At 50.5% G+C, this 12,751-nt stretch overlaps 2 protein-coding genes across 3 annotated transcripts in view; one reads left to right on the forward strand and one right to left on the reverse strand.

The window, feature by feature from the left end:
• Positions 1-10,228, forward strand: LGALS8 (galectin 8). Of its 2 annotated transcripts, XM_080651270.1 has the most exons (11): positions 140-298; positions 2,751-2,900; positions 3,099-3,187; positions 4,348-4,558; positions 5,841-5,960; positions 6,535-6,591; positions 6,875-6,901; positions 7,027-7,149; positions 7,605-7,693; positions 8,428-8,593; positions 9,053-10,228. In XM_080651270.1, exons 2-11 carry the CDS (start codon positions 2,859-2,861, stop codon positions 9,200-9,202), a joined length of 1,074 nt encoding a protein of 357 aa, XP_080507396.1. In that variant the 5' UTR covers positions 140-298; positions 2,751-2,858; the 3' UTR covers positions 9,203-10,228. The 2 variants fall into 2 exon arrangements, with proteins under 2 accessions (XP_080507397.1, XP_080507396.1); XM_080651271.1 differs by lacking the exon at positions 7,027-7,149 and having other exon boundaries at positions 1-298.
• Positions 10,229-11,593: 1,365 nt separating this feature from the next.
• The window catches only part of HEATR1 (HEAT repeat containing 1), a 35,651-nt gene continuing 34,493 nt past the window's right edge, over positions 11,594-12,751 (reverse strand). Inside the window, exon 45 of the mRNA XM_080651269.1 lies at positions 11,594-11,885. Coding sequence (XP_080507395.1) covers positions 11,797-11,885 — 89 coding nt within the window. The 3' untranslated portion in view covers positions 11,594-11,796. The remainder of the gene's footprint in view (positions 11,886-12,751) is intronic.

The following is a 12,751-nucleotide window of genomic DNA, read 5'->3' on the forward strand; positions in this document are numbered from 1 at the left end:
GAGGCTTCCGGTCGGGCAGCGACCAAAGCCGCCCCAGATACTCCTATTGCAACACCCGGTCTCCAGGGCGGAGTGACCCCAGACTCCGCCCTGATCTCATCCCATCCCTCCCACCCCCACCCCCACCCCCACCCCCACCCCCGGCCGCCAGGCCGAATCGGAAACGGCGGCGGACTGAGCGCCTGAGCGCCGGGGCGGCCCGTAGCCGCGGAGCCGAGCGGAACCGGAACCGCCGAGCGGAACAGGAACCGGACGGACCCGCGGACAAGCCTTCCGCTCGAGCGCCTCGCAGCCGCCGGTGAGTGCGCTGCTCTCCGCGGGGGGCGCCGCTGGAGGGTCCGATGGGAGGCCGTCCCGGGCGGAGCCGATGGGTGCCCTGGGCCCGCTCCCTCCTGCGATCTGGGGGCCCCTCCGCCGCCCTCTGAACCGCAGGGACCTGGTGACCCTCCGCGGTCCCGGTGCGCTCGGGCCGCCGGCTGCGGGTGACGCGGGCCCCGCACTGCGCGGGGCTGGGAGCGCGATGGGGGCCCCTGCGAGGCGCGCGGGGTCGGGGTCGGGGTCGGGGACGGGGACCGGATGCCAGGTCGGGGCTAACCCTTGGGAGACGGCTTTCTCCGGGCGCCGTTGACCTGCGGCCGGTCAGGCGCTCTGGGCGGGTCCGGACTCCGGAAACTTGAGTTTCTTACTCTTTTCATTCTTAAGTCTTAGTCTTCCCTCGAGCTACTCAGTGTACCCACTGGGTCCTTTTTAAAAACTGGAGTGACAGCCACCGCTCTCACCACTCACGGGAAGTCCTAGCCACAGCGACCAGACAAGAAGAGACAAAGGGCATCCACAGTGGGGAGGGGGAAGGAAGACGCTGTTATTCGCAGATGACAGGGTATTGTACACAGAAAATCCTAAAGACTCCACCAAAGAACTAGTAGACTTAAATGAATTTGGCAACATAGCATGATCCAAAAATGAACATCCAAAAAGCGATGGCTTTTCTTACATACCCATAATGAATTCTCAGAAAGAGAAACTAAACAAACAATCCCATTTACTATTGCAACAACAAAAAAATTAAGTTACTTAGGAATAAACTTAACCAAGGAGGTAAAAGACTTGTACTCGGAAAACTACAGGACGCTGAAAAAAAGAGATAGAGGAAGATAAAAACTAGAGGAGGAATATACCGTGTTCATGGATTGGTAGAATCAACATCATTAAAATGGCCATACTCCCCAAAGTAATCTGCAGATTCAATACAATCCCCACTAAAATACCAACAGCATATTTCACAGATCTATAACAAATACTCCAAAAATTTATATGGAACAAAGAAAGACACCAAAAAGCGGCAGCAATCCTGAGAAAGAAGAACAAAGTTGGAGGAATCACAATACCAGATCTCAAGTTACCCTACAAAGCCACTGTAATCAAGACAGCCTGGTACTGGCACAAGAACAGGCGTATAGATCAAAGGAACAGAACAGAGACCCCCCCCCCCCAAGCCATTACGCTCAATTCCTATTTGACAAAGGAGGCAAGAGCATACCATGGAGTCAAGACAGTCTCTTCAATAAATGGTGCTGGGAAAACTGGACAGATACGTGCAAAAAAAAAAAAAATTAAATTAGACCACCAACTTATACCATACACAAGAATAAACTCACAATGGTTAAAAAACTTAATGTAAGTCGTGAAACCATAAAAATCCTAGAAGAAACCATAGGCAGCAAAATCTCAGACATCTCTCATAGTAGTATGTTTACGGATACATCTAGGGCAGTGGTTGGCAAACTCATTAGTCAACAGAGCCAAATATCAACAGTACAACGATTGAAATTTCTTTTGAGAGCCAAATTTTTTAAACTTCTTCTAACGCCACTTCTTCAAAATAGACTCTCCCAGGCGGTGGTATTTTGTGGAAGAGCCACACTCAAGGGACCAAAGAGCCGCATGTGGCTCGCGAGCTGCAGTTTGCCGACCACTGCCCTATGGCAAAGGAAACTAAGGATAAAATAAACAAATGGGACTACATCAAAATAAAAAGCTGCTTGCACAGCAAAAGAAACCATCAACAAAATGAAAAAGGAGCCCACTGTATGGGAGGACATATTCGGCAACGATCCATCTGATAAAGGGTTAATATCCAAAATATGTAAGGAACCCATACAACTGAACAAAAGGAAGACAATGCAATTAAAAACTGGGCAAAGGACCTAAGTAGACGCTGCTCCAAAGTGAACATACAGATAGATGGCCAAGAGACATATGAAAAAATGCTCAAAGTCACTGATCATCAGAGAGATGCAAATTAAAATGACAATGAGGTATCACCTCAGACCTGGATGTCTGAGATTTTGCTGCCAATATAAGGACAGTCAGTGAGAATTGGGGTCAGATCTTTGATTGCAATAGCATCCCGTTATTTGGCAAGTATCAGTAAAATAATTTATAACTTACCTTTAAGAATAATTATGACAGCCAAAACCGGTTTGGCTCAGTGGATGGAGCGTCGGCCTGTGGACTGAGGGTCTCGGGTTCGATTCCGGTCAAGGGCATGTACCTTGGTTGCAGGCACATCCCCAGTGGGAGGTGTGCAGGAGGCAGCTGATCGATGTCTCTCTCTCATCGATGTTTCTAGCTCTCTATCCCTCTCCCTTCCTCTCTGTGAAATATTAATAAAATATATTTTTGAAAAAAAAATTATGACATAAAGAAAAGTGATGTGTTTTCTTTCCCTCTGTTTTGATTTTACACAGGGAAACTGCCTCCATTTCAATCGAGGAAACCTTTAAATGAAACTTGCTTAAAATCTGAGCTCGTACACAGAAGAGAGACCGCAGTTGACACTGAAGTGGAAGAGAAGGATGCTGTCCTTGAACAACCTACAGAATGTCATCTACAACCCGGTAACAGTCCTCTGAAGTCACTTCCTACCCTTGGCAGGATTGAGAGCAAACCCAGGGCTGCAGTGATTGGGTAGCTGTTCGAAAACAGTGAGGGCCGTGTGGAAAATGCTGGGTTCATATGTGATAAAAATGTGGGGCTTAACAGCGTAGTCTTTCCGCTTCTCGTAAAAGCGCATTTGTTCAAATTACTCTCCCCAGATAATCCCCTATGTTGGGACCATCCCTGAGCAGTTGGAGCCTGGAACTTTGATTGTGATTCGTGGGCACGTTCCTGGGGACTCAGACAGGTAAGATCGCGTTGCATTCGATGAAGAAGAACACAAGAAACTGTCTCCTTGTGACAATAACATAACGTGGGAGAGACTTTTTGTACTTGAGGCTGATCTTGCTTCCGTCAGCATTCTGGCCCAGATGCTGAGATTGGAAAGAGTAACTGAAATAGATGTTATTTGGATTTTTTATTTTATTGCTCTAAGTCTGATCTCATTATAAAGAATGAGAGGCCTGGTGCATGGATTCGTGCACCGGTGGGTCCCTCGGTCTGGCCTGCACCCTCCCACAATTTGGGACCCCTTGGGGGATGTTGGACTGTCGGTTTCGGCCCCATCCCCGCAGGCCAGGCCGAGGGCACCGGGCCTCTAGTATGCATATAAAATCTTTAGTTAATCTCTTCCTGCCCTCCCCCTTCCCTCTGAGATTCACCGGTCTGTTCCATGTTTCCATGCCTGTGCGTTGAGCGTCTGCCCCTGGTGGTCAGTGCATGTCATAGCTAACAGTCGAAGGGTCACTTAGGCTTATATATATATAGATTGGATGTATGGTTAGTGAGGGGAACTGTGGTTAGGTGACAGGGACAGAGTCCAGTTGCAGGGTCACTCCCACAGCTTCTCCTAAGGCCTGTTTGGGTCGTTTTTATCTGATGGGCTGGGTACAAACTGTGGCCGAGGCCGTATCTGTTAGAGTTGGGCCCAGGTCAGGGGCTGCCGCCCACATGACAGAGGCCTAAAGGAAAGAGTCAGGTCTGAAGGAGACAGCCCAGGTGCTAAGGCAGTGCCGCCACGTCTTAGAGAAGCAGGCCTCTGGCATCCGCTCTGCTGTCCCAGGCGAAGGCCTCTTTCCCATGATTCTTGGCGCTAGAACTGCAGCCTCACCTCGTGCGCTGGGTAGCTGGGTGGGAGCATGTGCTGTTGGTAGGGAAGGCCAGGGGATGGACTAGGGAGGCTGGAGAATGGAGGCTCCCTCTGGACAGACGGGGCCCCAGCCACAGCCCCGGGGTCTGTGACTAAGGAAGAAGCGAAGGAAGCGTGGCTAGGCCATGTGGCTGAAGGAGGAGAGGGTCCGCCGTGTGTTCCTCCGCCTGGATTCCCTGCTTTGGGCCCCCGCTCCGTGCAGCCTCCCCCCCCCCCCCCCCCCCCCCCCGGTGCTCAGGTGCCGCCTCTCCTCCCAGGTTCCAGGTGGACTTGCAGTGCGGCAGCAGCGTGAACCCTCGAGCGGACGTGATCTTTCACTTCAACCCACGTTTCAAAAGGACCAACTGCATTGTCTGCAACACCCTCAAAAATGAGAAATGGGGGCGGGAGGAGATCACCTACGACATGCCTTTCAGGAAGGAGAAGTCCTTCGAGATCGTGATGATGGTGCTGAAGGACAAATTCCAGGTGGCGTGCGGAGGCTAAACGTTGAACCTCACTCTTGAGCGTGCGCGGGACGCTTTCCCAGTAGGGCGCTCGCCCTTACGTTTCTCAAAGCCAGAGAGTCCGGCTGTGTGCCCGTTCTCCGTGCAGGGGCCAGGCCAGGGCCCTCGGTGAGGCGGGAGCCACAGCTCCTTCCTGATCATGTTTCTCCTTGCAGGGCGGAGCTCAGTTCTGAATGGGCCCAGCCCTGTGTTAATTGTGGGTTAGTAGATATAAACATGACCCAAGGGGTGGGGCCAATGACAGGTGGGAATGTAGAAGCCAGGATCCCAGCGTGAAGTCGGGTCCTGCCCACCAGGTGGTTCTTTAGGGTCGTGGGATTTCAGATGCAGAGATCTCAGAAATCCCGTGCGTAGTAGTCCTGGCGGCCATGAGCATCTCCTCTCGGCCTGTGGGATGGAGAACATGGTCCCACGGCCCTTCCCCTGCTCGCCTTCACGCACCTTTGAGAGAAGACTCCCGTTCCTGGTGGAGTCCTTCCTGCCCTCAGGATCCGCCCCCATCCAGGACATGGCCCCTAAGTCTCCTGAACTCCATTCACCCTCCCTCCGGCCTTTGGGCCCTTGTTCCTACCGTGCATTGTTCTTTTCCTGTTTATTTTGCCCGCCACTGGAGTTTTAAGCTCCTTTTGCTTAGAGACCGTCTGTATTCTGCCAGTGTTTTCCCAACATTCCCAACACAGCACCTGCATTGGGAGGGAGGGAGGGAGAAGGAGCTGCGTGCGCTGGCACCTGCTGTGTCAGGCTGAGCTGCGACCCACAGCAGGGCCTCTTCCCCTCACACGGCAGGCAGCCCGGTGGGGAGAGCTTTTCCTGCTTGCAAACAGCGATCCCAGAGAAGCCGGGAACTTGCCCAGGGTCATTCATTCACCAAGTGCAGCAAAGGCAGGCTGAGCACACTTGCGGGGTGGGTCTGGGCTCACCTGGGCTCACAGGCCTCCCGGGCATCCGGGGCCTCTGAATCCTGGAGGTCTCTTCTATGCACAGATACATACATGCATACCCACGTATGTGCATGCACGCACGACTGGTGTGCAGAGGACGGACGGACTTGGGCGTTCATGAGATAAGGAAGGCAGGAGAAGATAAACCCTGCTGGTGGCATAATGCTGCCAGTCAGTCTGGGCAGACCGAGTGGGGCCTGTGGGAGAGGGATAACCTGAAAATTCAACCCAAGTAAACAGATTTCAGTTTGTGTAAATCAATAAGGTGACTCTATTAACTGGTTTTAAACTGTGCCCACCCAGGTGGCTGTCAATGGAAAACACACACTGCTCTACGCCCACAGGATTAGCCCCGAGAAAATCGACACCCTGGGCATCTACGGCAAAGTGAGCGTCCACTCAGTTGGGTTCAGCTTCAGCTCGGTGAGTGCCCTTCCCTCCCGTGGGGCCTTCGGTGACGCTTCCCGATGAAATCGAAGGAAACCCCTCCAGTGAACGCGTGGACCCCCGATGCTCTGCTGTCTGCAGGCCTCCAATCGAGGGCCGTTCCAACAGAAAGCCCTTTCAGCCGCTGGGCTGTTCCCTTGACCCAGGAGTACGGGGAAGTCTTTCTCCAAGATGTTTCCTGGAGGTGGCTGTCTGCATTTTAAGTTGTGGTTGAAAGTGCTAACTTGTCCTCCAAAAATACTAAAGCATAATTCTCAAGCATATATATATATTTTTTAAAAAGTGTATTGCTTTGAGAGAGGGAGCAAGGGAGAGGGAGATAGAAACATTTCTGTTGATCGATTCGCTGCCTCCTGCATGCCCCCTGCCAGGAATTGAGTCCACAACCCCGGCATGTGCCTTGACCGGGAATCAAACCTGCAACCTCTCGGTGCCTGGGTCGCCGCTCAACCGCTGAGCCCCACTGGCTGGCTGTAATGCTTTTGGTTATGTCCAGCAGATTACACTGGGAACTGGACGGATGGTAAAGATTCATCTTATCTTTTCTCAGGATTTAAGGAGTGCCCAAGCATCCACTCTGGAAGTGGCCGTTCTAAATGGAGAAGATGTAAGTGTCACATCTTTTCATGAACCACCGGTTTCAAACGGGGGATCCGGGATTCAGCTTGTCCTTCCAGCCTGAATAGCCCTGGCGACTCCGGACCACGCCGCCATGGAGCTCTTGTTGCCTGGGTATCCGTCTCATGGCAGAGCAGGCACGGGTCCCAGCAGGCACAGGTCCCAGCCGGGCTGGCTCAGGACACCAGTGAGATCCAGTTACTGCTGTTACGTACCCAGCGCTGCGGTTCTTTCCTTTCAGGCATCCTCATTCTGTCTTTCTCTCCCCGTAGGTACCAAATGCCGGCATGTCACAATTTGTAAGTATTTTTGCCTGTTAGGATACGTAGAACATTCTATAAAGCTGCCCAGTGAGCGAGTGGTTTAAATGTTGGAAGACAGCGCCATTCATCCCATCCCTCACTGCAGACCTGTCTCCCTACAGCCTAGTAATAGAGGAGACACTGATAAAATCGTACCCAGAACTGTCTACACCAAGAGCAAAGGTTCGACTGCCAATCACACTTTGACTTGCGCCAAAATACTACCCATCAACTGTTTGTCAAAGGTTTGAAGAGCCCCCGATTTTTACTCCTGTAGGACAAGTAACGTTTTAATTTGCTGATAAATAGTACCTCTACCCTCAGGAGCCCAGAGCAGCCACCTGGCATTTGTGTGCTGTCCCTGGACAGCCTCAGGCCCCGGGCCCCGTAAGGAGCCATTAGTGAGTCCCTCACTGCCACCTTGAGGCAGGAGCAGCGCTTCCGACCCCACCCACAGGCTCTTCAGGGGGAGCTCCACTCACTCAGGACACCGGGTCCCACTCCACGCCCATCCTTTCATGAGTGTTTGCCATGAGCCAGGCACAGATCCTGCTGGGGACCCGTCCGGGACCAAGGCAGACGCAGGCTGTCCCTTCATGGGGTTTACAGCCTCAGCCTTTGAACACTTCCACGTTTGGACAGTTTTCCCACAAGATGGCATCCTGCAGGCTTCCTGGTGCCGACTGTGGTCTCTTTGCAGACTCTACCTTTCGTGGCGAGGTTGAACTCCTCCATGGGCCCTGGACGGACTGTCGTCATTAAAGGAGAAGTGAACGCAAAGGCCAAAGGGTTGGTATCCCCGAGTTCACAGTAATAGTGCGACCCTCTTCCACGTGTCTCCTCTTGGCTCTCACCACGCGTCTGTCTTGTGAGATCCCGGTAGCACTAGGGTCCCAGTCCTAATCTGGAAGGTGAGGCTGGTAAAGCAAGAGGAAGTTAGGCCGCTCACTAGTTGGTGGCAGAACCAGGACTAAATCCTAATGTTGTGGCCAGACTCAGTGGTCCCTCCTTCCCTGGTAGAATCCAGGGCAGCTCTGTGAGGTCCTGTAGCTCTTGTTAGGGCCCCTCTTGTCACATAACTTGTAAAATGTCTGCTTTACGGGCCTTCTCCAGAGATTCAGATTCTGAAGGCTTCAAATGAGAGGTCTTTCCTAGACAGAAGTACACTTCCAAGAACAGAACACATGAACAGGAGGAGAATCCCTTCCTGACGGGACCCTGCCCCCTGCAGCTGGAGAAATCACTCGGCTTACTCTTCTAAACTCTCAGCTTCCTCCCAACCAGATCCGTACCCTCAACATTGATTTTCAAGTGTTTTTTTTTTTTAATCTTTATTTTACAAATAACATGTTTATGTCTACAGAATGCTAACTTGGAATTTAAAGTTTCATTTCACCTTTCTGTGTTCCTATGTCCATATGCATACTTACGTTTTGTGTAGTTATAATCAGTTCAGTTCTGATTGTTAAATTTCAGAAAGTGCACTACTCTCTTCTACTTGAATTTTTTTTTTTTCTTTAAAGCTTTAATGTTGACCTGATATCAGGAAAATCAAAGGATATTGCTCTCCACCTGAACCCACGCCTGAATAGTAAAGCATTTATAAGGAATTCTTTCCTTCAAGAGTCCTGGGGAGAAGAAGAGAGAAATATTACCTGTTTCCCATTTAGTCCTGGGATGTACTTTGAGGTAAGATTATATTTTGGAAATGGGATAGGGAAAAGAATCCTGGGAGCAGGGGTAAGACAAATGGTCCGTGCAGATCAAGCCCTACTGTGCAGGTGTGTGTGGGTTTTATTTCGAGATTGTATTTTCAATGTCCTATTTATAACATAGATAGTCAGTGCAAATGGCAAACCCAGTAGAATGGAATTATTGGACATTTGCTGTCACATCAAAAACTGGATAGCCCCGTTAGGTAATAGGAATTTTAGCAGGAACCTTGTCTCTGCCCTGGGGTAAGGTGTTTGATGCCCGGTGCACATGAAGACACGGGGGCCATGAAACTGCCTGCACGGCCATCACCCCTGTGGGTCACACACAGCTTTGGGCGGCGGTCCTTTCTTCCAGGAAGTGAGCCCCGTTTGTTCGAGAAACAAAACTTTTAAACCAAGGGAGGCACTAATGTTGCGTGTCCCTTCCTTCCAGATGATAATTTATTGTGACGTTAAGGAGTTCAAGGTTGCGGTGAATGGCGTCCACAGCCTGGAGTACAAGCACAGGTTTAAGGAGCTCCCCAGTATCGACACCCTGGAGATTGACGGAGACATCCAGCTGCTGGAAGTGAGGAGCTGGTAGCGGACACGACCACCAAAACTGAAATACAGAATGGCTTACGTGACACTGGCCTTGTGACAATGCATCGCATGACCACACTACCTGTGTATATAGTTAAGATGAGCTTCGCAGCATTAGTCCTCCTGTCTAGCGCAGGAGGAGGAAGTTGGAGGCAGCAGCAGCTTATGCATTATTCAGGCCTCCTGCTCTCTCCCCACCCGGCCTCTTGGTTATAGCCCTCTTCACAGTCACCAGGCGCTGGTGAGGGGCCTGCTCTCTGCAGCAGCAAACACGCATGGAGCACTGCCTTTGCCGGCACCGTGCTGGGAGCTGGGATGGATGTCCGTGGTGCCCACAGCCATGTTCCTTAGGCTCTTCTGTGTGGGCCCTTTGCCACTGCAGGTCAGACACACTCACCAGGGCCTCGGAATGACTCCGCTGGTAAATCACCCGAGACATTAATTATAGGAGACACTACTACAGCCCCAGGGACCACATTCTTAAGGAGCCTTCTCTCATCCCCGCAGCTGAGGAGTTGGTACTGACTTACATCGGGCAGTTCCCTTTAACATCATAAGCACCTAACTGTGAGCGCAGCCAGATCCTTAACACTATGACACGAACACAGCACAGAGATTAAGGCAACAAAATGAAGCAAAACCAACAGGAACAAATGGTGTTGAAATTCACTTGATGTCAATCAATACTTTTGTACCAGTAAGTGGTTACTGTATTTTTTTATGAAGTTAGGGTGAGTTAAAGGTCTGCACATACCTGTACAGAGTTTAAGGCAGAGGCGAGAGGAATTCAATCGGCAGATGTTTGTGGGTAACAAAGCAAAGTCAGGAGTTGGTTTAATGTTTATAAAACAGGCCCTGCCAGAGAGAGAACTAGACCGAGAGCGCGAAGTAGAGGGGCAACATAAACGCCTGCTGGTTGTCCGCATGCAAAGCGACAGTGCCTCCCTGCTTTCCCGAGACCGTCCATCTCAGGCTGAGATCAAACATTGTTCTGCCCCACGTGATTAAATCAAACCTGTATCGGCAAGTTCAAGTGTTGCATTTCTGTAATTTTTTCTATTATTCTTTGAAACGAGTTGGCAGAATGCTTTGCAGAATTCTTACATGTCAGGTCTTGTTACAGGAAATTTAAAAGGTTTGGGAATGGGGAGGTAAAAAGCTACATCAGCCAGATCATTTTGTCATATGAAATTGCTGAGCTGGATTCTGCCAGGATTTAGGAGTATTTTCATAACAGATACTCGTTTTTTAATACCCCTATACTGAAAAGAATACTATTACCAATGTATATATTTTAAAGTACCCACTCAGTGTAGAAACTTCTAGCATTCTTTCCCACGTTTTCCTGTTAATTTATTATGCCGAGTCTTGCCAAACTAAAAAAGAAACAAAAAACACTGATGGGGGCGAGAGGGCAAGAAGACCCTAGAATCCCAGGGTTATTTTTTTCTTCCTGAAAGATTGCATGACTGAGATCTTGCTCTAAGTCCAATAGCTCATTTTCATTTTACATGGAGATTGTAAAACAAAGGACTGATTCTTTGATAGAATACCAAATCTTAAGATATTTTTGAAGTGAAGCTATTAGCGTTTATGACTGAATTTTACTAAGACTTCTCTTGGAGAACGTGTATCTCTATACTGCATGTCAGCCTTTTGCTTCTTTGTGACGACTCTGTCACTGTGACATCATATAGGGATTAGAGAACTTAAAAAAAAAACCGATTCTTTCTCATACATGTGACTCTTGGTTACCACCAGTGGGAAAGTGGTCCTCCTACTCCCGGTGTGGCTTCCAGTTGGTGATCTGCCAGGTGTAGCTGTTTTATAAACAGCCTGTAGCCTCTGCCCCCGCAAAAGGCCGAAAGATAAAGGAGATAACTGTCCTGAGTCAGTGGTCGGCAAACCGCGGCTCTTGGGCCCCTTGAGTGTTCTAACGCCACTTCTTCAAAATAGACTCGCCCAGGCCGTGGTATTTTGTGGAAGAGCCACACTCAAGGGGCCAATGAGCAGCATGTGGCTCGCGAGCCGCAGTTTGCCGACCACTGTCCTGAGTGAAAAATACATTCTAGAACGACTGCCCTCTATGGGCACACAAAAAAATCAAGGCTGAAGTGTTACCTACCCAAAATGAAAGTAAAAGTCCAAATGGTTTTACAGTCAAAAGCATTCTTGTTGAAAGCCGAATAACTCATTTTCTTAAAGTGAAGAAAACGTATTGCTTTGAGGGAAATCTGACCTGGCCACCACGGCGTAAGACATTCCTTTACAGAAGAGCTAAGGCTTGCACTTGCACTCCAGTGGGTACTGCCAGCTGGGGCGCGCGGATGAAACCTGTCTAACAGCAGCCCCGGTCAGGAATGACCAATAAATGCTGAAACAACACAGCCGCCTGTATCAAACCACCACGTGTCCTTTACTCTTTGCAATTCTGTACAGATGGCAGGAGGGGTTGGATGGAGTACAAGCCAGGGAGGAATCCTGTCAAGTCCACGTTGGTGTTAAGGCACCAAAACAAACATGGCACCAAACACCCAAAATAAAAATATAAAATAGAAATCCGAACTCGGAACAGAGTGCGAACTCCACCGCGGGTTAGAAGTAGCTCTGCAGCGGCTCCCCCAGGACGGCCTCCAGCTGCTGCACTGTCCGCTGGCACTGATGCTCGACCTCTTCACACTCATCTAGAAATGCAAGGACACGGGTCAGCTTCCGGCCCCAGTTCCCACCGCCTCATCCAGGCATCCCCCGTCTCTGGCCACCAGTCAGCAGACAGGGAAGCGCATCAGAGAAGCCGAGGCACCTGGAGCCTCCGCATTCCTGTGCCCTCCTCCCTGCCAGGGGCCTCAGGCGTGGAAGACGGAGCCCCACAGAGGCCCCAAAAGAAAATTCCCAATTCCTGGCTCCAGGCCCTAAGAACCAGGTGCACGTCCTTTGTTGAGATGAGCAGTGAATCACGAACGTGAAGGCGTGGTCTCCTTGCCTCCATCCCCTGCTTAGGGGGAAGCCCCACTGTCATTCCTTGGGCTGCGCTGTGCCTGGTGCTTCCTGGGCCCCGTGTCCACACCGCACACACCTGGCTTCCACCCCAGCGCCAACTGTCACATGTGCTTTGTTAGTTCATCAAGTTACCTAATCCCCTAAAGCTTCTAGTTCTTTCCTTTATGAAACGGGCACGGCATTGGCTTATACCAGGGGTGGGCAAACTTTTTGACTCAAGGGCCACAATGGGTTCTTAAACTGGACCGGAGGGCCGGAACAAAAGCATGGATGGAGTGTTTGTGTGAACTAATATAAATTCAAAGTAAAGGAGCGGAGGGGAGAGCAAGAGAACCGGATAGAACAGCCGGATCCGGCCCGCGGGCCGTAGTTTGCCCAAGGCTGGCTTATACGGTCCTGAGGATAATGAGGACCATGCCCAGCACGGAGTAGACGCCGGTCACTGTGAACAGGAAGCTGTCCTAGGCTGCCTCAATGCCCTAGCCACCGTGATACATTAGTCTTCATCTGCAGCCAAAACACGTGTGAGGGAAAGGCAAAGGGAAGGTCA

Source organism: Plecotus auritus, assembly GCF_963455305.1.
Source record: "Plecotus auritus genome assembly, chromosome: 14".
NCBI lineage: Eukaryota > Metazoa > Chordata > Mammalia > Chiroptera > Vespertilionidae > Plecotus > Plecotus auritus.